The sequence below is a fragment of the Apium graveolens genome, unplaced genomic scaffold (assembly GCF_009905375.1).
Source record: "Apium graveolens cultivar Ventura unplaced genomic scaffold, ASM990537v1 ctg8290, whole genome shotgun sequence".
NCBI lineage: Eukaryota > Viridiplantae > Streptophyta > Magnoliopsida > Apiales > Apiaceae > Apium > Apium graveolens.
This window is the reverse complement of record NW_027421055.1, coordinates 31,066-59,056: the sequence shown is the minus strand read 5'-3', so window position 1 is coordinate 59,056 and position 27,991 is coordinate 31,066. Positions and strand designations below refer to the sequence as shown.

Sequence of the window (27,991 nt, the reverse complement as noted above, 5' to 3'; positions counted from 1 at the left end):
AATAGAAATAATTTTTAATAATATTATATATTTAAATATTAGTTTTTTTATTATTTTAATTTGTATTGTATTTATTAGACATCTTTTTGTTGTTAGTAATTTGAAATTAACAAATATTAAAGTATGATTGTTTGTACTTAATATAGTGGTATATTACAAGTGATAATTATTTTATTTTTTCTAAATAAACTATTTTTTAAACTTAATTACAACTAAACTATTTCATTTATGACTTTTACAAAAATAATAATTTGAATATATCTAAATATATACATTTATAAGATCTTGTTAGATATTGTAATTTGTGATTAATATTTTAATATAAATATTAAAAATATGTGTGTTCTAAAATTTATAATATAAAAGTTTCATGTCTAACCTTCAATATGATATAATTTTCATAACCGATTATTGTACTTTCTACAATAAAACTTAATTTCATATTAATATAGTGCAAAATAAATTTTAACATGTCATGCAATATGTTTAATAAATTAATTTTTATTTACTTTTAATTTCAATCATGCTTATATATGTAAATAATATAAAATTTTGTTATAGTGTTTTTATGCCTATTATGATTTTATAATTTGTTTTTTTTAGTTTTTAATTGAATGTTTATTTGTTGTAATATCTGATGTGTTAAATAACTAATGTAATTTATTTTATATTTTTTAGGCTTTTTTGTTTATGTATTTATTTTTTATTTATTCATTTGGTTCTGTAGTTTTTTTATATTGGTGTAAGGTTTTTATCTAAAATAATTACATATTATTAATGATTAGAATGAGTTTAATTGAACAAACTATATTTTTATTATATGAGTTCATTTGGAAAACTACTTTAAAAAAATTGAGTAGTTTTGTGCTTTGAACTTATATACAACCCAAGCTTGTGAAGTGGATAATTATCTTTAGTTTTTAAATGACATTATTAACCCTGACGACCAAACCATCTAACCTTACAGACCAAAGCATCAAACTGTACTATTTTAAGTGCCTTACGCTAATTATATATAGGATATAATGACCAGGGAGGAAACCAGGAGGAAACCAGAAATCTGACATTGGGGATCAAATTCATGAAAGTAGAAAGCATACCGATTTATTTAAGATGCGCGTCTTTTTTATTAAATAAAATGAATCAGTGATCTCGTCAATAAAAAATAGCCATTTGCTCCCTTTTGGAGATATCTCTAGATTCATCCACAATCAAACAATGTTTGGCATCATCAATCTCCCAACAAATTAAACTTTGCAATTTCCTGGTAAACACATGTAAAAATTCTTTTTGAATTTTTGGTGAAGTATATTTCGCCTTTTTTGGAGCTTTTTCTAAAATAATTTTTTCTACTTGAGGATTGTAAGAAACCGAAAGTTTTAGTATCTCAAGAAAATTATAATTATTCTTTCAGTTTCAGCTTTCGCAAGCTTGGAATGTCAACCATTTGATTACATCTATTGATGTTTTAAGACGCATTCGATTTTGTTTGATTTCTTCTGCACTTTGTTTCTCTACTATCTTCTCCAAGTGACATGGCTGATTTTTGAGATTATAATAACATTTGGTCTCAAAATTATGAGCTGAATTAGAACCATCTCATTTCCCAACACGACATCTAAAAACACAATAATTTTCATTATTTACTTTCCTCTAAGTGTTAAACCTCTTGATAGTAAATGTATTGAAACCACACATTTTTCATGGATTTTTAGCAAAAGAAAAATAATAAAAATAATATGCTGCATCTTTTTCTGGTGAATAATCTAACAAGGAAATTTCTCAAACCAAAATTTTTGAAATCGATAGGGATGATGTTCTGGACCCGAGAAAGGATAAACTTGCACAGGTTGATATGGACCAAGATCAATATATATCCTCTTCACTAAAACTTTTTTATTTGGATCATAAGTCTCAATTTGCTTTCGCAAACCAGGATCACGTATCAATGAACTAAAAATAATACTTTCATCAATATTCTTAGAGTCAATACCTTTATTAACATGATGTTGCTCAGAATTGTTGTTTGTCTGGGCAAAAATTACTCCAAGATCACCATCTCTAGTGACTTCAACCGAGGCAGCAGTAGGAGTAGGTTGTGTTTCATTTTCGCAAATAGTTTGTTTCTTCTTGGGTTGTAAATATAATGTAATTTCTTTTCTTTTGCTCATATTTACTGATGAGATTCAAAGGGAGGGAAGAGATATAGAGGCGAAATCAGAGATTGTAAATATGTGTCTATTAGGGATTTTTGGAGTTCAAGGGAGGTGTTTTGTTTTTGATACTTAATCGATATATTTTTTTTATCTCAAATTATACTATCTTACATATTTATTTTATTTACTATTAAGTAATTAAGATTAAATGAATAAATTCACTAATTTCCATCTAACCCATATTATTTTAGATAAAATATTTAACAAAATCAATAAAATTTGTGTAGCCAATTCTTAATATCAATGTTTTTTTATATTTAGGGGGACCAAAAGAAAAATTCTTAGTAAATTTTAAATTTTTATATTAAAATTTTGAGATTATTCTGGAGTTGACCGGGACCAGGGCTCCCTTTGATCTCCCAAATTCCTCCCCGGACTATGACTAATTTAGCATAAAAAATAATATATTTTGTTTCTAATAATTTAAAATAATCTAACCAATTTTACAAGAGTGTATAAGTTTCAGCAAATTTTACTAAATCATTATTTTTATAATATTATTTTAGACAACATCTTCCTAAAGGATTAGTGGCACGTCATTGTAGAGCTCTTTGAGGGGTCGTTTGGTTCGTGAAGTGGTATGAGGTTGAAATGAGGAATCGGGTTATTGTGGTATATGGTTGAGGTATCATTCTTGATATCAGGTGTTTGATTGAGTGATGGAATGAATATATTTATTTATAATATTATTAATTTATTAATTTTTATTAATTTAAAAAATTAATATAATTTTAATTTTTATTGTTTTGATTTATCGATTTAATTTTGTATTAAATTGTAACGCCCGAGAAATTTTAGACATAGAATAATATTGTTAATATATCCTAATATGTTAGATAATGGGTCGTTTCGTAGTGCAAGTAGAAACATTTAATAAATCATGAGATATACGATTCCTATTTAATTAATCGAGAATCCAATTTTTAGGAAGCTCTATTGTTGGTCACTTAGTAACTCGATTTAATATTAAACTCTTAATACTAAATTGATAAATGACTCGTGTTATTTAATTATTCAAACTAGGATGCTAATTGTTCAAAGAGACCCTTTTTATAACAAAGTGTTGTACCTTTAATTATTAATATTTTATTTCACAAATATCCATTATTTTTATTATTTTGGATATTCTCTCGATTAAGAATTTATTTCTTAAAAAAGATTGGTGATATCTTTCTATTATTTCTTTTAGAAAAGAATAAAGGAGGAATTATTTTGACTTACATGTATGCAAATCTCGTCACTATTTTATTTTTATTTTTATTTTCTTGTTTATTTTTGAATTATACGAATTTTTATTTAAAAATTTTAATTTTCGAGGTTCTAAATAAATTATTTTAGCATATACTATCCCTCAAATATTTTTATATACAAGCAATTTTTTTAAAGGAGTGTTTAGTAATTTTATTATTTATACCTCTTAAATATATTAAATGAGTGATTAGAGAAATTAGAAATATATTAATATAGAAAATTCTAGAGCATGGGGGATAATTCTTAAATCTACTAAATATACTAGAGTTGAATAATTTATTAATCCTAACCTTAGTTAAAAATGTGTATAAATAGGGCATTTTACCCCTAATCTAACCCACTTCTAAAATCCCCAAATTGGTTCTATTTCAACTTAATTAATTATTAGTATTAAAGTGTGATTTGTTGGGTAAAGAAGAGTAGAAGAGCAAGGATCAAGTTAGGTTGATTTTATTTTGAGAAGTGATTTCAAGTAGCCTTTGATCAATCAACTAATATTAAGGTATTTACTAATACTTTCTTTCTTTTCTTTTGGCATCTATTTATGGGTTTATTATTGGATTTTGTGTATGATTATTTGATTATTGAATAAGAAAAATTATTAGTGCTATGAATATTAGGGACAATGGTATGAATTAGGAATAAATGAGTATGGGTAGTTTTGATGATTTTGTAATACTAATTAATTGATTAATTAGTTCCTGTCATGTTATTTTACTTCTATTTATTGAACTGTTTCTAAGTAATTTGGCATTTGGGCTATGGCTATTAGAATTAGAATAGGACTGAATTGATTTTGGGTTTAATTGATTAAATTGAATTTTGTAGAAGTAAGAATTTTGGGAGATAAATTGTTGATTGAATTGTTTAATGAGGGTTGGATGATTGTGTTTGGTTTTTGGTGGGGAGAAAACGGAACGACCACCGGAGGCGGTGGTGGCGTTGGTTAGACTAAGGGGGAGTCGAGAGAGAAGAGAGAAGGAGAAGAAAAAAGAGAGGGGGGAGAGAGAGTCATGATTTTTGTTGATTTTTTAGGGTTAACAATGTAAATCCTTAGTTTTGATGATCACAACACAGCAAGCCATCATGTTGTTATTTGAGAATGTTTGCAGGATATAACAGCTTAATGTCATTGCTGTTTAAGTAAGTATCATGACAGCAAGCTATCATAAGATAGTAATCTATTTCAGCAAGCTATGATCAACAGTGTCAGAATAACAGCAAGCCAAGATGCACAGTCCAGATTCAACAAGGAAGTCGAATTTCATGGAGATTTTATAGGATCTTCAAATATATCAGTTGTAAGGACTTCTCTAATATAATATACGTGCATGATATATAGAGAGCTCATTTATAAAACGTTTTTACTCATTCAAATTGATTTCCTAAAGAATAGGAGTTTGTTTCTCTTTCAAACTCTTTCTTCTATCTTCTGATTAAAACGTTTTATCCTCTACTAAATAGAAGAGATATTTTCTGAACGTTGGACTTCTGTGTTTCTCTTCTATCTAACGTATACATGAACGTTGGAAACCATCCCAACGATCTTACACGGTAGAATTGGATTCTAGCCGTTGTAATTTGTTGAGGCTGTTTTCAAACGTTAATGTGTGGTTATATAAGAGGTTTTCTTGCAGTTTTATAAAAAGACGAATTTGCAAGCAAGAACACATACAACTCCTGATCTTTATTGATTTCAAAATACTCTCGAGCTCTAAATATATACACGTGTTTTATCTTAGAGAGAGTTTATAGTTTGAGTTGTAATCTTTATCATTGATTTGTATTGTTCAAATTGTATTGATTAGTTGCTGGATAAGTTGGCTAGGGAAACAAGGGTTTAGTGGTACTTGCTAGAGGAGTTTGTACTACGGGGTAGTATAGTACTTAGAGAGCAGGTTCTTAAACAGGGTTTCAGCAAGCCATTATCAGCAGCTGGGATAAAGGGAGATATATTGTTGTATCTTGTAGTTGTAACCTTCATTGATCAATAATATATTCTCTTACCAAGTTGGTAAGGGACCAGGACGTAGACCATAGGGGCTTAGGGGTCGAACCTGGCTAAAATTCTTGTGTGTTCTATTTACTTTCCTGCACATTATTTTCTGCATTGCATTTAGTCATCTCAGCTTACTATCATTGTCAGATTATAGTTCAGTTGGTAAAATCTCAGTAAGCTATTATCGGGTAAAATCTAAAAGTAATCCTAGTTAGCCATAATCACCTATTCACCCCCCCTCTAGGTGTATTTTCAGTTGGTATCAGAGCATTGGTATACTAATCTTTCTGTAACAGGAATAGTATTCGATCGAAATGGCTGACAAATATCCCGAAGGAACTTCAGATTACCGAGCACCTCTCTTGCTTGGTACAGAAAACTATAACTGGTGGAAAGGTCGCATGGAAGTGTATCTATCCAGGGAGCCACTAGCTTTGAGAGTTGTTCAGAAGGGTCCTTTTGAGTTCAAGGACAAAGAAGGCAAAGTGAGAGACGTTGATGATCTCACAGAGGCTGAACTAATCAAATACAGCTTCAATGGAAAGGCTAGAAATTCTCTCATGAATGGTTTATGTCCTAGTGAATGTGATAAAGTCTCTTCATGCAAATCAGCTAAAGAGATATGGGATACTCTGGAATTGTATCATGAAGGATCCAAGAGTTTAAGAAAGGTGAAATTGAGTAAACTAATGAATGAGTTTGGAAATTTCAAGCTTCAAGACGGAGAAACTATTCGAGAAAGTCAAGCTAGATTCCAGATAAATCTGAATGCCTTAAAGCAGCTTGGCAAACATATCCCACAAGAGGAAATCAACATGAAGATACTTAGTGTTGTGCCATTTATCTATGAACCAAAGGTAACAGCTCTAGAATCCTCTCCAACTATAGATACTATGGATCAATTGGCTGTTTTTGCAGAATTGGAACAATTTGAAAGCAAAATCAAGGAAAGCCAATCAAGTTCTATACAAGCTCCAGTTGCTCAAATGAAGCAATTAGCTCTTCACACTAATGATAGCTTACTGGAATCTGAAGATGAGTCAGACGAAGAACTAGCTTTAATATCCAGGAAGATCAGAAAGATGATCGAGAAGAAGAACAAGCTGAAAAGAGATAAAGGCAGATTTTCCAACAACAAGAAGCCCAACAAGGATTCTAAAGATCAGACATGGTCAATCTTGCCCTAGTTGGACTTGATGATGATTCTGTTCGAGGAAATTCAGAAAGTGGATACCTAGAAAGTGATTCAGAAGAAGATCAGAGTGAGGTAAACTCTTGTAAATATAATTTATCTTCTGAAAATATTATTTTGGAACCACTAACCATGCAGGAATGTAAGAATGTATCTATGGGTGAATATTATTCTCTTAAAGCTGAAAATAGCAAGCTAAAAGAGAAGAATAATTATCTCAAGACTATGGTTCAAGATTTGATGAGCAAAGTAGATACTTGGATTGACAAGAAGGTACCTACACAAGCTGACAAAGAGGCTGAAATCAAGGATCTTCAAGCTAAAGTTAGTCATGTGGAAAACTTCAACAACATTCTCCTCAAAAGAAACAAGACTCAATTAATGGAGATCACAGAGTTAAAGAAGGAGATTGAAGCAAGGGATGAATGTTTGAAGCTGTTCAAACTCAGAGAATCAATAGATGCAACACCTTCAAATCAAGCAGAAGAACCATCTCAGCAAGCTGAAATCATAAATCAGCAAGCTGAAAAGATTGATCTGCTCACAAAGGAAGTGGAGGATCTGAAAAAGGGCATGGGATCGTTTGTTCAAGGAGAAGAAAGTCTCAAATCTATGATGAACAACACAAATATTCCATTGGTCAGAGAAGGAATTGGAATGAATGCAAACAAGAAGGACAAAGCTCTAAGATATGAAGGAAAACATGGCATACCCTATGATTATGCTATGCCTTGGAAGATATGCAACAGATGTGGAAAGAAAGGGCATCTTGAAAAGCATTGCAAAGTTCAGAATGGAAAAAAATCATACCATGGAGGAAACAAACAGAAAATAGCTTACCATGATCAGAATGGCAGAACAAAGACAGCTTACCATCATCAGGCTGGCAGAGTTAAATCACCTAGATTTATCCAAAAATGGATAAAGAAATCTGATTTACATGTATTATATGTTTTATCTGCTAACCATGTCGGACCCAACAAACTTTGGGTACCAAAAGGTTGAGTTGTTTTATTTGTTTTGTAGATGTGTCTTGCCGCTCGAGTCAAATCAACTCAATGGATTTTAGATAGCGGATGTACTAGACATATGAGTGGAGACAAAGCACAATTCTTGAGTCTTCAGATGAAAAAGGGTGGAAGAGTGACTATTGGTAATAGCAAAACTCTTCAAATTCTTGGCAAAGGTAAAATAGGTAATAAACACATTTCAATTGATAAAGTTCAATATGTTAAAGGCCTTAAATATAATCTGCTTAGCATAAGTCAGTTATATGATGATGGTCATACTGTTAACTTTGGTATTGATAAGTGTATTATTAATATTGGTACTAACAAAGTCCCCCTAGTTGCTAGAAGGGAAGGAAATATATATATTTTGGACTTTGAGTTGCAGAAAACAGCTTGCTGTCTTGCTGCAATAGACACTGATCCTTATGTTTGGCATAGAAGATTGGGTCATGCTCACATGGACTTACTTAACAAGCTTTCAAAGAAGAAGCTAGTCAAAGGTTTACCCAAAATCAAGTATGTCAAGACTGAGGTGTGTTCGGCATGCCAATTAGGCAAGCAAATTAGAAGTACTCACAAAGCAAAGAAAATGGTATCTACTTCTAAACCCTTAGAACTTTTACATTTAGACTTATTTGGTCCAGAAGCTTATAAAAGTATAGGAGGTAAGCAATATGATTTTGTAATTGTTGATGATTATTCTCGTTTTACATGGGTATTGTTTCTTAGAACTAAAGATGCTGCTTTTATTGAGTTTGAGAAACTAATTAAATTACTTGAGAATAAGCTCAATACAAAGCTTATAGGAATAAGGAGTGATCGAGGTGGTGAATTCCAAAAAGACTTTGTTACTTATTGTGAAGAAAGAGGAATATCACATGAATTCTCGGCTCCAAGGACTCCACAACAAAATGGTGTGGTGGAACGCAAGAATAGATCACTGCAAGAGACAGCAAGGACTTTGTTGCAAGAAAGCAAGTTACCTAGAAGTTTTTGGGCAGAAGCAGTCAACACAGCATGCTATGTTCTGAATAGAGTATTGATAAGACCTATTTTGGACAAGACTCCATATGAATTGCTCAAGAAAAAGAGGCCCAACATCAGTTACTTCAGAATCTTTGACTCAAAGTGTTTTGTGCTCAAGACAATTGGTAATGATGGTAAATTTGATGCTAAATCTTATGAAGCTATATTTCTTGGTTATTCTATGAATAGTAAAACCTATAGAGTTTATAATTTGTCTAAGCATATTGTTGAGGAATCTATAGATGTTACTTTTCAAGAACCTAACAATGATCTTCCAAGAGACGAGGAAGATGATGCAGGTGAAGCTGGACAACAGCAAGCTGAAACAGAGAAGGCTACTCCAAAACAGCAAGCTGAAACAGAGACTGATTCTGGAAAACAGCAAGCTGAAATTGAAACTGTCTCAGAAAATCAGTAAGCAGAAACTTCTACTCCAGTTGATGATGCAATTGTAAAGATGGCAAAGATGACTCTTGATGGTCCTAGAGGAAATAGAGCAAAGGATAAAATGTCAATCTATGATGGTGAAGACTTAGCTCCTCCATCTAAGATAAGGAAGACTTCACATGAAGATATTGCAAAGCATTCATTGCCAAAAGCTACACGGACAGTGAAGAATCACCCTCCAGAACAGGTTATTGGTGATATTTCTGATGGTCTCAAGACAAGAAAAGGCACTGTAAATTTTTGTGCTTATGCTGCATTTTTAGCTCAAGAGGAACCCAAGAATGTCAAAGAAGCACTTGAAGATGAAAATTGAATCACGGCTATGCAAGAAGAACTCAATCAATTCGAACGATGTGATGTTTGGGAACTGGTCAAGCCACCAAAGGATGCTTCAATCATTGGTACAAAATGGATTTTCAAGAATAAAGTGGATGAATTTGGTACTGTTACTCGAAATAAAGCAAGGCTCGTAGCACAAGGGTACAACCAACAAGAAGGCATTGACTTTGATCAAACTTATGCTCCAGTAGCTAGATTGGAATCAATTAGGATGCTTCTTGCTTATGCATGCTACAAGAAGATCAAGCTACATCAAATGGACGTCAAAAGTGCTTTTCTTAATGGATTTCTGGAAGAGGAAGTCTATGTCAAGCAACCCCCTGGTTTTGAACATGGACAATATCCAGATTATGTCTACAAGCTTAAGAAGGCATTATATGGCTTAAAGCAAGCACCAAGGGCTTGGTACAAGAGGCTTAGTAAGTTTTTGATCAAAAATGGCTTCATTCGAGGTAAAATTGATCCTACTTTATTTACTAAGCAAAATGGTAATGATATTTTGATTGTCCAGATATATGTAGATGATATAATCTTTGGATCCACTAATGATTCTATGTGTGAGTGGTTTTCTAAGTGTATGAGCAGTGAATTTGACATGAGCATGATGGGTGAGCTCAATTATTTCTTGGGGCTCCAAATTAAACAATCTAAAGATGGAATTTATGTGCATCAATCAAAATATGTCAAGAATTTGCTGACCAGATTTGGTTTTGACAATGTCAAGCCGAAATCTACTCCAATGAATCAAAATAGCAAGCTGACATCGGATGAAAAAGGTAAAGATGTTGATATCAAGAAGTATAGAGGTATGATTGGTAGTCTTTTATATCTTACTGCTTCTCGGCCAGATATTATGTATAGTGTATGTGTTTGTGCTCGTTTTCAAGCTAAACCTAAGGAATCACACTTAAATGCAGTTAAAAGAATATTTCGATATTTAAGTGGGACTATTAATCTTGGGTTATTTTATCCTATTACAAGCTCATTTGATCTTGTGGGGTATAGTGATGCTGACTATGCAGGTTGTCAAACTGATAGAAAGAGTACAAGTGGTGTTTGTACATATTTAGGACAAAGTCTCGTATCTTGGCAAAGTAAGAAACAAACTTCAGTTGCATTATCCACAGCAGAAGGTGAGTATTTGGCAGCTGGTAGCTGTTGCTCTCAAATTTTGTGGATGATTCAGACTCTACGAGATTTTGGAATCGAGTGTGGCAAAGTTCCAATCTATTGTGACAACACTAGCACCATCAACATATCAAAGAATCCAGTTAATCACTCAAGAACAAAGCATATTGATGTTCGTCATCATTTCTTGAGAGATAATGCTGTCAAAGGTAAGATTGAATTAGTTTTTGTACCTACTGAATATCAATTGGCAGATATCTTTACAAAACCCCTTGGCGAAGCAAGATTTTCTACCATTCGAAGGGAACTTGGCATGTGCAGTGTATAATGGCAAGCTATCATTGGAAATTTGGTAATGTTGGCTTACTATCACTTTTAATGTTAGCTTACTATGATGGGTTATTAAAATGGCAATTTTGTGTTTAATTTAATTTTTTAATTATGATATGTCATTATCTGTTTGTCATTATCTGTTGTTACTTGTTTGTGTGTTTTGATGCTTTATCTTTTAATTCTGATCAGCCCTCAACCTGAATCTTTTTGATGCTTTAAGGGGGAGTAATTTAGGAGACTTATATTTATGTTTATGCCTGATTATTAAGACTATCTGTTGGCTTATGTTTAATCTGTGGTTTGCTACTTGGTTTATGATGCTACTTGGTTTATGATGCTACTTGGTTAATGTTGGCTGTTATTTAAGACTTAATTGACTTTTAGTTTTTAAGAATTGATGTAATGATATAATGCTGCTATGTTGGTTATTTTGGATATGCATGTGTGTCATTTATATTTTAATTGCAGTAACAGGTTATACAATTTTGAGATATGCATAGATTTAGGGGGAGTTTTTATAATTCTCCTAAATGTGTGTAATCATCAAAAAGGGGGAGATTGTAAATCCTTAGTTTTGATGATCACAACACAGCAAGCCATCATGTTGTTATTTGAGAATGTTTGCAAGATATAACAGCTTAATGTCATTGCTGTTTAAGTAAGTATCATGACAGCAAGCTATCATAAGATAGTAATCTATTTCAGCAAGCTATGATCAACAGTGTCAGAATAACAGCAAGCCAAGATGCACAGTCCAGATTCAACAAGGAAGTCGAATTTCATGGAGATTTTATAGGATCTTCAAATATATCAGTTGTAAGGACTTCTCTAATATAATATACGTGCATGATATATAGAGAGCTCATTTATAAAACGTTTTTACTCATTCAAATTGATTTCCTAAAGAATAGGAGTTTGTTTCTCTTTCAAACTCTTTCTTCTATCTTCTGATTAAAACGTTTTATCCTCTACTAAATAGAAGAGATATTTTCTGAACGTTGGACTTCTGTGTTTCTCTTCTATCTAACGTATACATGAATGTTGAAAACCATCCCAACGATCTTACACGGTAGAATTGGATTCTAGCCGTTGTAATTTGTTGAGGCTGTTTTCAAACGTTAATGTGTGGTTATATAAGAGGTTTTCTTGCAGTTTTATAAAAAGACGAATTTGCAAGCAAGAACACATACAACTCCTGATCTTTATTGATTTCAAAATACTCTCGAGCTCTAAATATATACACGTGTTTTATCTTAGAGAGAGTTTATAGTTTGAGTTGTAATCTTTATCATTGATTTGTATTGTTCAAATTGTATTGATTAGTTGCTGGATAAGTTGGTTAGGGAAACAAGGGTTTAGTGGTACTTGCTAGAGGAGTTTGTACTACGGGGTAGTATAGTACTTAGAGAGCAGGTTCTTAAACAGGGTTTCAGCAAGCCATTATCAGCAGCTGGGATAAAGGGAGATATATTGTTGTATCTTGTAGTTGTAACCTTCATTGATCAATAATATATTCTCTTACCAAGTTGGTAAGGGACCAGGACGTAGACCATAGGGGCTTAGGGGTCGAACCTGGCTAAAATTCTTGTGTGTTCTATTTACTTTCCTGCACATTATTTTCTGCATTGCATTTAGTCATCTCAGCTTACTATCATTGTCAGATTATAGTTCAGTTGGTAAAATCTCAGTAAGCTATTATCGGGTAAAATCTAAAAGTAATCCTAGTTAGCCATAATCACCTATTCACCCCCCCTCTAGGTGTATTTTCAAACAAAATAAAATGCAGAAAGATAAATTCAAAAGAAAACTAGATTCATATTCTCATTCATAAAATGTAAACCGGAGAAGAACTACAGTTTATAAGCAACTGGAACACTCGTCGGTCTACTCTTAAGCCCAAGTCTATCTATTGGTCCAACACTCTTCCCTGGCCCAAGAACAATCTGGCCCAATAATAGTATCGAGCCCAATTTATGACAATACCTCCTCCTTAAAAATATCCTTGTCCAAGGATGAGTCATTTCGAGAGTTGATATCAACTTTACCATCATCCTGATCTCCTTTAGTAAGCAAAGAGCAAAAAAAAGTCCAAATTTATCCAGGCTTAACCCATCCGAACTTATAGTTTCATATCGGTACCTTAGACATCCAAGTGAGCCATCTGATTCTTCCCGATCAACATGAACTTTCCAGCTAAACATATGATCAACCAGCTTTTTCAGGTGTTCTTTCTGACTAGCTAGTGGCTCAGAGTATTGGTTAACAGATAGGAAGCACCGACACCGATACGGCTACACGGGATACTGGACAGGGGGATACGGGGATACGTCAATTATCGAAGTGTCCTGGATACGGGACACGGCAAAAAAAAGGTAATAAAAATATAAAAAATATAAGATTTGTATATGTCAAATATTGAACTACTTCATTTATAATAATAATAGAGTTTCCTTCATAATATTCATTCATAATATTGATAAACTAGTGGAAGATCTATTCTACATTTTCATTCAAATAATCATCTATAAAACAATAGCAGCTATACGTGTTATATATATATATATATATAGATAGATAGATGTATATATTTGATTGTATAAAGATAGGGTTCTGTGTTCAGATGAAAGATGAAGAGGTGGGTTATAAAAGAGAGAGACACAAAATTAAGGTTAATATAAGATGAGTTGGGCTTTTAAAAAAAGATTTTGGGCTTCTTAAAGATGATTTTGGGCTTTTTTTATGGGCTGAGTCGGTGGGCCGTGTCGGTCGCGTGTCAGTTCGCGTGTCGGTTGCCTTTTTCTGTCGTGTCGGACACGTATTCAGCCGTGTCGGGCGCGTGTCGCCGTGTCGGGTCGCCGTGTCGGCCGTGTCGGACACGGGTACGGCGCCCTTTTTGAAGTGTCCGTGCTTCCTAGGTTATCAGCTTCCCTTAAATCCCCGGTGATCATATCAATAGTTTTAGCAGCCTTTAAGAGCACAACATATTCTCTATTTACAGTGAATGCAAAGCCCAAATTAGAGAATGTAGTACCAAGTACACCTCTCCATATAGTCTGCAAGATAGTATACATCAAAATTACAGCCTGAAAATCAAATAGTTGCCGCATGGTCAGTTCAATACTTACAATGGTGATGATGACATAATTGAAAAGTTTAGGCATCCCTTGATCGGAATCAAACATCTTGTTTTGACCATAGCAATTTTCTGTCAAAAGGACATAGTTATACAACTCCCACAATTCCACATTGGATTCATCACACAACCTCAGAGACTTAACACAAGTTGGTACTAAATTTATTGCTATTTCAGCATAATCAAAGTGCATAAGCATATTAACTATTGCAACAAAATAATTGACATCCCTCCTTAGAACTATTTGATATAGCCAGCGTGTTGCTTCACGCAAGTCATTGATGCAATGTCGCCAAAATTATTAGCAATCTCAGGTAAAAATGGTGCCCAAGCAATTAAGTTCTTAACAAACTCTTTATTTCTCTTGTTTAAGTATGTAAACAACAGTCTTGCATCCTCAATTGCAAAACAACTTGCATACAAAGACATTGTTGTACTATTAACACCTTTAAAATGACATAACTCAGCTTTTAGGACAGTACTATATAGCTGCGTACCGTACTCATTGACATGAAGTTGATAAACAGCCTTATCCATTTCTGCGATTTGAGAAGTAGATTATATTTTTAAAGCCTTCAATCTTCTAAAGGTTCTAGTATTACCACCGATGTCTATCCTCTTCTTTCCTTTAAACTCTTGAACATTATGATTTACCATCATATAACTAAGGTATTCGCCTCCCATTTCACTGTCAGCAACTCTAACCTTAACTTCAAACATACCATTTTCAGTAGCTATGTCAGGTGAACTGCCTCCAGGATCAAAGTTAAGCACATTTTTCGTACCAACATTGCTAATTTTTTTATCTAAACCATAACTGATATCAATTTCTGTGAGCTCGTAGAAAATCTGAATCACCTTATAGCCAGAAATGACATAAAATATTCTTGTTTCTTGCCTTTGTGAAGCACTAGAGTGAGCATGCACAGTTATAGCAGTAAGTAGTGTTCTTAGCAGCATGGAAAGGGACAACCTCGATAAATTTTCTCAAACTGGTAAAAATCCTCGAAGATTGTTTTGCTTCAGCAATTTGTTCACCCTTGTTATTCACAAAAAAAAAATGACTTATCCCCAGGTCCGGGGAAAAATTTTAAGGGGCACAGTTTCAATTCACAAGCTTCAACGCATGTACTCTTGTTCTTCATTATAAAGATGTGGATGAGTTTGTTATCCAACTGAGATATTTTATCATCCTTCTCACTCTTATCTAAATTATTCAGCCTCTTTCTATTAAAGATTTCGCTTCCCAAATTAGTGTCACCAGGCATAAATTTAACATCTAATAAGGAATATACAGAAGGTGTTGTACCAGTGCCTTCCACACATCCTCTTGTTTCTTCACCAGGAAATGAATTTTGTTTGAACATGCATTTCATAACTTCATACATCTCGTATTCTACTTCAGCGGCTTCAAACAATAAGCTCTCTTCGATTTGCAACTCTTGAAACTTAGCCCAATTAACGGCCCCTTGCAATGTTTTAAATGACCACAAATCGACAGTTTCCCGAATTTCTTCTTTGAGACCATTTATAAAATTATGAGCAAGTATATCCACTGTAAATACAAAACCATAATAATTTCAGCCAACTCCTTAGTTTGTGAAAATTCAATCACATACTCATCAACCGAGCACTGCTGGTTGCTACTCAAAGGATTCACCAGTTTGCAAAGATCCACATTATAATCATCAAAATGGACCAACAAATCATGTAGAAATTTTTCCAGTTAACATTTTTATTTCATTTTTGATAAAACCACTATACCAAGTAAGAGCTCTGCCTTCAAAATGAAGTCCTGCTACTTTTATCTTATCGGTGTCTAACACAAATTTGAATTCAAAATATTTCCAAGCCTTCAATATCCATCCTTGTGGATCAATACCATCAAAAAATGGTAACCTATAAGATTGATTTTCACCAATTTTTTAAAAACCTTGAATCAGATTCCCACTAGAACTGAAGGGAGTAGAATCATAAGTAACACTAGGGCTTGGAACGATAGCTTGGACCACAGGTTCTCTAAGAGGATTTATGTCAAACATCTTAGGTGCACAAATTTTGGAGTTGTAAAAATCAGGTGTAGGCACTAGTTAGGGTTCATTGGAGTGGCAAATATACATTGTGTTTAGAGAATGAGGTTGTTGGGAAGTGGAATGATGCATGTAAACGGGAGGTGTATAAGCAGATGTAAAGGATGAAGGGTAAAAATATGGATTGGCATTTTGATGTTCTAACATGTTATACCGAGAAGCATAAGTTGTATAGTCAGGGATAAAGTTTACCGGTGGTTCACCAACCTCCAACTCTGTAGCACCGCCCATAGTGAAGAGATTCAAATTGCTATGGGTTCCTCCTTGTTGTTGAGTCCCGAAAGTCGATTGCGCGTTAATTGTTAATTGAGGTTGTAGAATCGATTGTATATTAGCACCTTGTAACCTAACTCTTTCTATCAATTCACTGATTTGGGTATTAAGGTCCTTATGTTGATCGATGAAATTTGAGTTTATGGTATCCGAGGAAGGAAGGGAAGGAAGGGCTTGATACCATTTATCATGATTTTTGTTGATTTTCTAAGGTTAACAAATAAAATGCAGAAAGATAATTTCAAAAGAAAACAAGATTCATATTCTCATTTATAAAATGTAAACCGGAGAAGAACTACAGTTTATATTTTAGTATTTTATTTGATGATTAAATACCCCATAATAATCGCTAGGATATATTCTATATTTTTTTGGATAACTCCTCGAAATAAATAATATGAGCTATGATTTACGAGAGAAGTTATTTTTTTGAATATTGCTTCTAAATTGATTTTGGTGTAGTATTTTAGAACAAAAAATTTAAAGCGGGATTATTTTAAACCGGGAAGGAAGTATTGCTGCTTGAACGCTAATTATCAGATACGAGACAAGTTTTCTCTGCTCTCTTCCTATTTATGACTTATATATATTTTGCTTACTGATAGTGAATATTGCAGATTTAAACTTTGGAGACCTCATTGGCGATTACTTCTTTTTGATGAAATTTCCTAATCAAGACCCCTTGCTCAATCTCATAATTATAATAAAATAATAACTTATATCTATGTTCCTGACTGCTCATATCATTCAGGACAGTTACCTTAGTCCCTTTCTGACAAATATAAATTTTTATGTCCGTTTATATCATCCTTGAATTTACATCCATTCATCAGTTAGATTGATTATTTAATTCCTTTATAAAATCTCCTTTTATCAATTCATTGAATCCTTTCAAAAATTCATGATTGATAGATCGATCATTTATTCTTTCTTTCTATTCTTACAAAAACACCTTCGAATCTATTTATCATCGGAAAGAATCGATATTTTCATTTGACATGATTATTCTCATTATTCAGGATAATCCCTGTGTTTGAAGCTTATCGATGTATTGTTCATATCGATGTTAAAATAATATCCTTACTAAACAATAGACTGGTTTATTGTTCGAACCATAATATGTGATGTGATTTTGAATCAATGTGATGTGACGTGAATTGAGAAGTGAATCGGGATGTGTCTATCTATACTGGTCAACGTGGAATTTAAGCCACGGTATTTATTGTGATAAGTACGATGTGTGGACATGTTATTCGGCTCGAGTGCAGTCGAGGGTTAAGACGTTAACCCTTCTTTTATGCTAGCAAGTGTGTGTTAGGCGTTCTTATGACGAGTCATGATCGGGTGATCGTAAGATTCGTAGGAGGACGGTACACTGTGATAGTTGATCGCATCAATGATGTACCGGGGATGGAAAACAACCCGTTAATCTTGAATCAAGTGGCATTGTGTCAGATAAGAGCTTCCTTGTTACATTGTGATGTGTTGTTGAATCTTCCCTTTGGCATTTAAATATTGTTGTTCTTGGCACCTATTTCCATTATTTTAATCTGATAGTCATTTATACATGTTGAGCACTCAATTGCTCACTCTTACTATTCTTGTATTTCTCCAAAACAGTAAAGAATGAGGTTGACAGACCATCTTATCAGTCAAGGCAAAGGAAGGGAAAGGAACATGTTCGTGGTGACAACATTTAGAAGACTGCTATAATCTATAATAAAGTTAAGCTGCTAGCCTGACTAGTAGTAGGTTTCTATGACTTATGTAATAAACAGGTCGTGAGAGAGACTCTGTAATGAGATCTGTGGAGTGGTGTCCACAATAAATGATATATTTGGCTATAGTTTGTAATAATAATACAGGTGTGCGAAGCTTGATATCGTGGCGACCCGAATCTACGAAATGGTGGATTTGGGGGCGTCACAGAGTTGGTATCAGAACTGTAGTTATATTTACTAGGAACACGAACCTTAAAGATATAACCGTATACGAGAGAGTATAGATAAGAGTATTTTATAACTGCTAGAGTATATACTACTCGAAGATAAGATAGGGATCAGCGAGAAAAATGACCCCTTGACTTAGAAGTTCAGGAATTACTATATTAAAAGTACGTTATTATTCTATTATTTTATGATCCAGATGTCAGGCTACAGAGCTGCTCGAGACAGATCTCCTACTCCTTTTTCGGGAGAGAGTGTTGGTTCCAGTTCAGATACAGACCCTTCTAAGGCCTATATAGTGATATCTAGTGATAACGAAGATTTGTCAGTTCACGAGATTCCAGCACCACCTAGAGCTACACCTAAATAAGATAGTTTTGGAGTGACATTTTTCTAGTAGATAGTTATATTTTCATGTCACGTAGATAATATAGCTAATATGAATTGGAGATGCTCTGACAAAATACCGAACACAAAATTAGCGGAAAAAATTTAATTGATGATTTTTATGAAGGTAGAGAATTATTGATCATCATTTTAGTTTAGAGTCTTCTGACTAGTTATATATAGCACCGTAACTTCCGCTTCAATTATGCATAATTTTAAGCACGTGTGATTTCCTTCAAAAATTAAAACATATATTTTTGTAAATATTTTTGTACCGTAAACAAAGAAATCAAATGAGACATTTAAGTGGGCTAACGACGCTGCCATTTGTATTTACCGGATACATTTGCAACTTTCCAGATTGAAAGGCATTCCATGATACTAGTGCCTTCGGTGACAAAAACCTCCGCCCCAAACAGGAAAGTATCGTTTACCATATAACCTTTACTGGGTAATTTCAATTCGTTTAGACTGATGAATCACCCCATTCATTTTTAACACTGTCAAAACGCCTGACTCTCCCTGTACAAAATATATAGCATTAATCATTTTTGCCAAGTTCTTGTATTATATTCGGGGAAATATTATTTTCATAATTCCCTTTTTTATTTCTAGAACAAAGAAACGGTAAAAATACAAAATTGCTCCTCCATGCATAATAAACAGTCCTTGAAAAATTCTTTGATATTTTCACACTTTCTTATTTTTAAAATTTTCTTTCTTTCATAAAAATTTGAATATTATATTTTTGTTAAAAGAAAAAAAATCAAAAAAATCTAGGCAACTACGTTTCATTTTATAAGAGCAGTGTTTGTTGAGCCTCGTAAAGACCAGCAAATATGATATTAAACCCTTCCCTAGGATTAATAGATTTTATGATTCTCTTTTAGAAAAATCAAATCAATTCTAACCCTTAAATATCCAGTCTACGACTCACATTCAATCCAAATATAATTGAAATAAGGTATTCACTTCGTCCTATATATTGTCCGAAGCTCTTATTCACCCGATTTATATATATATAGGAACCGGTTATTCTAAAATCTTAAAATACCTTGAAGTATTAAATGACATTTTTCAGGATTTTATATTATTGTAACACTCTCCTCCATTTATGAGTAATATTGGAGATAGCACGGATCGAATCTAAGTCATCTGCCAGCGTGAGCTCTGATACCATATAGAGGAACCAGTTACTCTAAAATCTCAAAATATTATAAAATGACCATTTTCATGATCTTATATTATTCTAACAACCTAACACACAAAACCTTTATTTTATACAGTGTCCTACTTGTATGTTGACTGTTGTTCATCGTATAGTTAAACACATGAATGATGTCAGCTGTCCCATGCAACAAACGCAACACAAACTTGAAAATTTTAATCCGTGAACCAAGCAAAAATTTACACAATATGCAACATGGTAATCAAACAGCAGTGAACGTTTCTCAGAAATTATTACGAGATGATGACTTGATCCCGAATCTAGGTTCGTATTTGAAAAGTGAGTTGAAGGAACTCAAGAAAAAATGTATCTTGGAAGCTGAACGTATCAAGAATATCTTAGAAAAGATCGAGGCACGTGAGTTGGAGTTAAATCAAGTAAAGAGTGTCGAATTGCATAAACAGGTTACAGGGAAAAATGTACAATGTCTATAAGTCCTGAGAGAGAAAATCAGTCTAAAATTACAGGGGAAAAACATACAACGTCGATAAGTCCTGAGAAACTAAGTCTAAGATTACAGGGAAAAAAAGTACAATGTCAATAAGTCCTGAGAGAGAAACTAAACGTAAACGTTTGGTGAAGACTATGGAGTTGGATCCTATGGAGATTCGAAAAGTTGAGAGACTAATGATGAAAAAGTGCGGTGGGATATTGGATAAGCTGATGACTCATAGGAATGGTTGGGTGTTTAATAATCCGGTGGATGTAGTTGGTTTAAGGCTTATTCATTATCATCTGGTTGTTAAGCGTCCGATGTATCTTGGTACTGTCAGGATGAAGCTTGATAAGGGTGATTATAGAAATCCGCTTGATTTTGCGAAAGATGTTAGATTGACTTTTTATAATGCAATAATGTACAATTGAAAAGAAGAGGAAGTTCATACTATGGCTACTGATTTGCTCGATTGGTTTGATGAACTGTTTGAGCAGACTTGTAAGAAATTTGACATTGAGCATCTGCGTGCAATTCGTCAACAACAGCCTCTGCGATCAGAAGTTGTGTCTTCTCAGCAGGATACAAAAAAGCAGGATCCACAAGAGGCAGTCCCTATGAAATTTAGTAAAGAAGCTGCTAAAAAACCCGTATCTAAGCAGAAAAGTCTGGTGCCGGAGGCAAAGAAAAATCCGCAGATGAAGAGAGAGATGAGTATAACGGAAAGGGACCAACTGGGGTTGGTCTTGCAAGACTTAGGTGGGGAATATCTGGATGAGATTTTGCAGATAGTGGCCAAGCGGAATTCCAACATGCCAACACCTGAAGATGGGGAAATTGAGCTTGATGTTGATGCTATTGACAGTGAAACAATGTGGGAATTGCATATATTTCTGAGGCTCAAGCTAGAGGCTAAACAGAAGAATAAGGCTACATAAACATGTCGAATCCTGACACTAGATGGTACCGTTTCTTTCTTAAACCAGAGGTTTATTTTTATTTTTGGCTAATGTAGTTGATCTCGTATATAGCAGTCCTCCGTTACAATAGAAGGCACTAGATGGTACCGTTTCTTTCTTGAACTAGAGGTTTATTTTTATTTTTGGCTAATGTAATGGATCTCGTATATAGCAGTCCTCCATTACAAGAGAAGAGGGTATTGACATCGGTTCCAGAGATTTGCTGGATCTATAGCTTCTTATAATGTTTATTATGTTTGTTTATGTTAAATCAGATATACATGTATCAGTTATTAGTTTCAGTTGTCAACTGAGTGTAAAGAGAACTTACTAGAAGCAGCACAGTAGTACTTACATGGAATATACATGACAATGTTAATGTTTTTGCACTTTTGACTTGTTATATATTTGGCTATATGTCTTTAGTTTTTGCTTGTCCTCTGAGATTGTTAGTTTAACTTTTGATTGTTCTGCAAAACAGCGGAAGTTTGAAGGGAAGTAAAGAAAAGTAGACACCGTGAATTGAAACAAATCATTGGTGAAATAAACTTAGATATAGAAGTAGAACAGATTAACAATGCATCATCAGTGGTTGATAACTTGCTATAACTGAATAAAAGTATCTGAAGTTCCAAGTACATGTATCATGAATACCTGCACATAAACCACCTAAAGCTTCAGTACAGTATGTATGGACTACGGTTAGCCAAGGCAGCTAGTCCCATCTGATAAACGCGACAAATTGACCTGTAATTTCACTGCGGTAAACATGGTCTTACGGGTAGAAACTGGTCTCAGATCCTTAATCAGTTGGCCCAGTGTGTAAATTTTCCAGAACTTCACAGTGGATTATGCAAAACCTAAAAGGCAACTTGTTCTCAACATAATTTGACTTACAACGCGTGAATTTTGCAGAACTAAGTAGCGTCAGATTATGCAAAAGGCAACATTTTTAATGCATGCGACTTTTTAAATGTGATTGCAAACATCTATGGAGGAAACAGAATTATTAGCCAAAATTTAAGGTACAATTTCAAAACTGATATTTTTGGACAGCATTGATCAATGAATTATGAATGTAACTGGATCTGACTGGAGTGCTATTGATAACAGTTCTCAGTTATGAACTACTAATCGTTTTCAATTCAGTTTAAATGGACTAACAATATGTGAAGATGCTATCAAGTTGAAGTTATTTTTTACCAAAGTGGTGGAGTTTACACTTTTTTCTTTAGGAAGAAGCAGAGTTGTGTGGTTGACATTGCCCAGATTTCTTGAGTTATAACTTCACGAGTTTCTTTGCTAATAACGGCCATTCAAGACAACTTGCTATTACTGAATAAAGGTATCTGAAGTACATGTATCGTGAATACCTGCACATAAACACGAAAAATTAACCTATAATTTCAGTACAGTACATGGTCTTACGGGTAGAAACTGGCCTCAGTTCCCAGATCATTTGGCTCAGTGTGTGAATTTTCCAGAACTACACATTGGACTATGCAAAACTTAGTGGACCAACAATATGTGAATATTCTATCAAGTTGAAGTTAATTTTTACGGTCAAATTTACACTTTTTCTTTAGAAGGAAACAGAGTCGTGTGGTCAGCACTGCACTGATCTCTTCAGCGATAAACTTCACACATTTGTGTGCCATAACAGCTATTCAATAGCAATGAAGTAAATGCAATAATGATCGATGTCAAATTTAGGGCTGCTTAACATAATAGTACTAGGGTAATTATATTCCACTCAAACAAAATTGTAACAGAACAGGTAATTATATTTCATCAAACATAATTGTAACGAAAAGCAACAATAGTTTTCCAATGAAATCAAGTTCACTGCATAATCAGTTTTTAATGTTGAACTTTGCTACGATAACAAAAGGTGCAAACAAGAATCATGTTCTAGAAAACATTTCCTTCTAATCAGGGTTCTTATAAACATAGCAGAAAGTCAAGAACCCAAAGCCTTTTGACGAGTTGCACATAACAAGGTAAGTTCAGCCTCAATCACGCAACGATCATCAACTATAAATCCTTTAGCTTTGTCTTTAAGTTCCTCTAGTTGGATGAAAGAATCCCAACCCCAGACATTAGAAGTTGCAGCACCCAAACTAAACCATAAGGCATCTGCAATAGGAAATATAGTTGCAATTAATAAATCTTCAAACTTAATGAAGTAATACCTGTAGAGAGGTCAATACGAAAGATCCTACCTGTGTTTTGTAGATGATTTTTATGAATCCGATCCTTTAGTCTAAGTGTAAATTGCACTTTCACTTTCTCGTCGTGAGAGTTACTTGGGGTATCAAGTAGTACCAAATACACCGAAAGGCTGGAACCTCTGTTATTAGGGTCCCCTTCCGGAAAGAGCCACAGCTCCCTGAAAAAATTTCATTCTTAAACTGAGAACTGATATTTAGTGGTATAACAAAAACATTATTCTTTTCTAGGTACAAAATACAATGATAATAAATTTTTGAAAGATTACGATACCATTTGTAACCCCCAACAACAAATTCATCTGATTGACAATCCTCTGACAACTTTGAGAATCGGGTGATATTCCATGTGTAGTTGTAGCTAGTGTTAGCAATATTTGAAATCGACAAACATTCACGAAGACCTGAGCTCTGACTAACAAAAACCTCAACACCAAATAAGCAAGTGTCATCTACTAAATATCCACTAGTGGGTTCCTGTAAATCTTCTATGGAGATGAAGTTGCTATAACCCCACTCATTTTTCACCCAATCAAAACGTTTTGATTTCCCTGCATTGCAACACGGAAACAACAAGAACTTGCGTTGACAGCCAGCCAGAAACAATTACTCGTCCGGATCAAATAAAATTTAAATTTCATTTACACGTTGTTCTGCGATTATTCTTGTTGTAGTATAGCTGTATAGGGGAAATTCAGTACAAAGTAACTAATTCCTTCCTAAAAACAATAATTTTAAGTAAATGTTCTTAGGCTTAGTGGCCCGTCGACAGTAGCCAGTGCCCAAATTTATATTCACAACTGTCAAAACCTAGGCACATTTTTCTATTCAAGATGATAACTTCAAACTGCAACATTAGTATACATACCTTCAACAAGCAGACACCAATCTCGAATTTGGTCAAACAAAAAGAACCTGAAAATTGCATTGACCTCCTTAGAAGTATCGCTTGCCAGCACCAGGTATATCGATAAGTTATCCCCTTCACTTTCATTCCGGCCATTTGGATATACTACAATGTTCCTGTAAACGAAAATTCGATTCATTGTACAATTCAGTAAAATTTCAAAACAATCCTGGACTAAAATTTTCAGCCATCGAAACTATCTTTTTGGGATATCTTATCAGTAACTATCAAACTATCAATTAGCACATTGTCCTAGTTGTCATTCATAACGCAACTAAAAACTACATACTAAAAATTGAAGAATTATCTGCAATATCCAAGTGTAAAAGATTAAGATACCATTGGTGTCCTCCAGCTTTAAAGGTTTTCGACTCGATTTTTTCTACACAATTTTTCGCAAGGAGTGAAAAAGACTCCACTTTGAACAAGTAATCAGCCGGTTGTGGATAGTTTTTGATTTCTCTCGAAATCACTGCATGTTACACAGAAAGAAAATAATGTAAATTTTCAACACTATACAATTAAAAACATGAATCAACATTGTAACAACAAAACTTGCATGACAAAAGAAAAACATAACCATCGACCCCTTGGTTTGTCTACTGTTATTACTTTTGCTCCCTTACTGGATATCGAGTGTTCGAATTTTGTTAAAAGTAAAAAAGGAACAGAGATGATTAGAATCAAACCTTCTTCATCTTTCTCAGAGACTATAGCCATGAATATTAAACAGACTACTAATAGTTAATACCCTAGTGATCAAAAAAACAGAACAAGAGTGAGATGAATATTTTGAGATTTTTGCGATACGGCTGCTTTTTATGAGTCTAGTTAATCTTATTCCTTTTTTTCAGGTTTTGAATTAGTAAGGACTTCTCATACTTACAGGGATGTGCTATACTAGAATGCTAATACTATGCGGAGTAACTTAGCTATATACTATGCATTTGTTGTAGAAGATGAAAGGACTCTTTTTATCATTCGCTCTTTTTTAATTGTATTTAATCTTGATATGTATACTATTAATTTTGAACATACAAATAAAAAAATGACTCCTAATAAACATAAATAAAAAATTTAACATTACATTACAAAGATAATAATCAAAATCAAACATTCATCTAAAATCCTAAATTCGATTTCAGGTGGATGTACGGATTTAATTAGGGGATTGTGACGGTAAATGACGTGCTTTCACGATTAGTCGAGATACGTGTAAACGATCCCGAACACATGATTATTATTAAAAAAAATAAAAAGTTAAATTAAGTATTCACAAAGGAAATATCAAATCAAGAAGCATCCCTCGCTGGTATTCACAATCATATGTTTATTCGTGATTCAGGGCAATATTTTTGTTAAATAGAATGCTCATACCGTTTATGCATGACGCAATCTACATATGAGGATATTAACCATGCTACCAGATTTTTATATCTACAAGAGAGTAGTGTTAGGTATTCCAGATTGGTTATCAAAAACTTTCCCGAATAATGTGGTATGATATTTGACATATTTTAATTCATGCATATATATATACAATATGCATACGGGGTTATATCTTAAAAGAAATTTACCAACTATACATATCACAAGTAGTAAGTATTTGAGAATGATTTTGAGATCCAATTTGGGATATATAATATTTTTCTATACAAAATTACGAGGTATCTGAAAATTTGTTTGAGCACTCAAATTACAAGGGTTTGAAGAGAAATCCGGGACATTTCCCCTGTAAATTACTTGTTCAAAATCGAGTCTTTATCACTATAGGTGTAAATAAGATTGAATCAAAAAAATTCAAGCTGGAGAGTACGAGTGGTTTTCTTGGGTCTACTCTGTTAAGATTAAACCAATTCTTTCTAGTGGTTGTTTAATTATGCAGCAATATGTATAGTTGATTCTTTTAGCTACCTGGTTTGTACTTGTACTAGCCAGTTCTTTTACTCGGAGATTGTACTCGTGCTTCTGAATACAGGAATATAATTTATTTTCGGAGGAAAGCAGAAGTATGGGCTATCATAATCTGATGCTAAAAATTACAAGCACCCTGCCGGCTTGCAAGGGCGTCAATGCCTTCCTCAAGTTTTTTTACTGGACCAAATTCGAGAAAATTTATCGTACCGTTCGAGGTATAATTTATGTACAGTAAAACCTCTGTAAATTAATATTCGATTAATTAATAATCTCTCTAAATTAATAATTTTGTCCGGTCCCGACTTGGGCCAGTTCAAAAAATGATCAATTTCGATCAGATAATAAGATAATAATTTTTTTGAAAACCCTGTATAAAAATATGGTCCTAATAAAACTATAAATTAATAATTCTCTTATATTCATAAAAATATAACTATTACATCTTTGTAAAATATGATTCAATTGTAGTTTGCTTTTTCATATAATTTAAATCAACATGAAGCTCATCCCTAATCTTCCTTATTGCATCCAAAAGCTCGGGTGTGGTGCTTTCATGTTGCATCAAAAAGTTATTAAGCATTTTTGATGCATTGAGTGCTTCTTTACGTGTAACCGGCTCCAACGGTGTTGTATCGTCTTCAAGATCATCTTCAACACTATTTTCAAGGATGGTGTTTGCAATCTCTTCTATACTCTATGAATATTTTCTATGTAAAATACAATGAATTTAACTTATACACTACATGGACTTTGAATCTAATATATTGTACATTATATTGACTTTCTAAATTCATATACATTGAATTAATTGAATTAAGTATAAAATATAAATTGTACAATTCATTTTATTTAAATTTATGTGAATAAAAATTTAATCAAAAGTTAATTTTGTTTGCTACCGAAAATTCTCTATAAATTAATAATTATTAATTTATCGATTAATTAATACCTCTCTAAATTAATAGAATTCTCCGGTCCCAACTATATTAATTTATAGAGGTTTTACTGTATACATATTAATTTAAAATGTGATTCAAGTCCCTTTATATTTTGGCTCTAAATTTTTTTTAAAAAAATAGGACATAAATATGAACTCAAGCTCTACACACGCCCTGTATTTTAATCGTGGAGAGTAAAATGTTTCGATAAGAATGTAAGGTAACATTTAATTGAGATCTTATAAAATTTAGCTCTTTGATTCTGCGTGAAGTTTTTTTCACTCAAGAATTTTGTCTCGGTAAAACATTCTCAATATCAAAAGATCTCAACGTATTCGCCAAGTACCAGTGGCTGATTGATCAATACTCAAATCTATGTGTTAGCTATGGGCCCAGCAAGATCCAATGAACGAATACCTATCAAACGACCAAACTATTGGATCGAAAACCCAAAGTGCTCATGGACCGAAGGACCAATACGACCAAGCCATTTTATAAAGAATCAAAACGTCTCATCAAATCACGCCTCCAACGTTCGTCTGTGTTTTACGGATAACGAACGAACATTCAATGCAAGTCTGGGTATAAATACCCCATGAAAAGTAAGAAAT

General features: G+C 33.4%; 1 protein-coding gene across 1 annotated transcript; it reads right to left on the bottom strand.

Moving 5' to 3' along the window:
- Window positions 1-23,132: 23,132 nt before the first annotated feature.
- Window positions 23,133-25,406, bottom strand: LOC141704840 (uncharacterized). Its single transcript, XM_074508003.1, has 6 exons — window positions 25,215-25,406; window positions 24,865-24,997; window positions 24,487-24,641; window positions 23,893-24,169; window positions 23,613-23,779; window positions 23,133-23,526 (listed from the first exon to the last, which is right to left on the bottom strand). Exons 1-6 carry the CDS (start codon window positions 25,243-25,245, stop codon window positions 23,351-23,353), a joined length of 939 nt encoding a protein of 312 aa, XP_074364104.1. The 5' UTR covers window positions 25,246-25,406; the 3' UTR covers window positions 23,133-23,350.
- Window positions 25,407-27,991: the final 2,585 nt, after the last annotated feature.

What these genes read in the sequence shown, in the direction of transcription:
- LOC141704840 (XM_074508003.1), bottom strand. Translation starts at nt 25,245, where the DNA reads ATGGCTATAGTCTCTGAGAAAGATGAAGAAG. An exon ending in CTCTGAGAAAGATGAAGAAG is followed by an intron (nt 24,998 to 25,214) that starts GTTTGATTCTAA and finishes TGTAACATGCAG; the next exon opens with TGATTTCGAGAGAAATCAAA. An exon ending in GTTGTTGGGGGTTACAAATG is followed by an intron (nt 23,780 to 23,892) that starts GTATCGTAATCT and finishes AAATTTTTTCAG; the next exon opens with GGAGCTGTGGCTCTTTCCGG.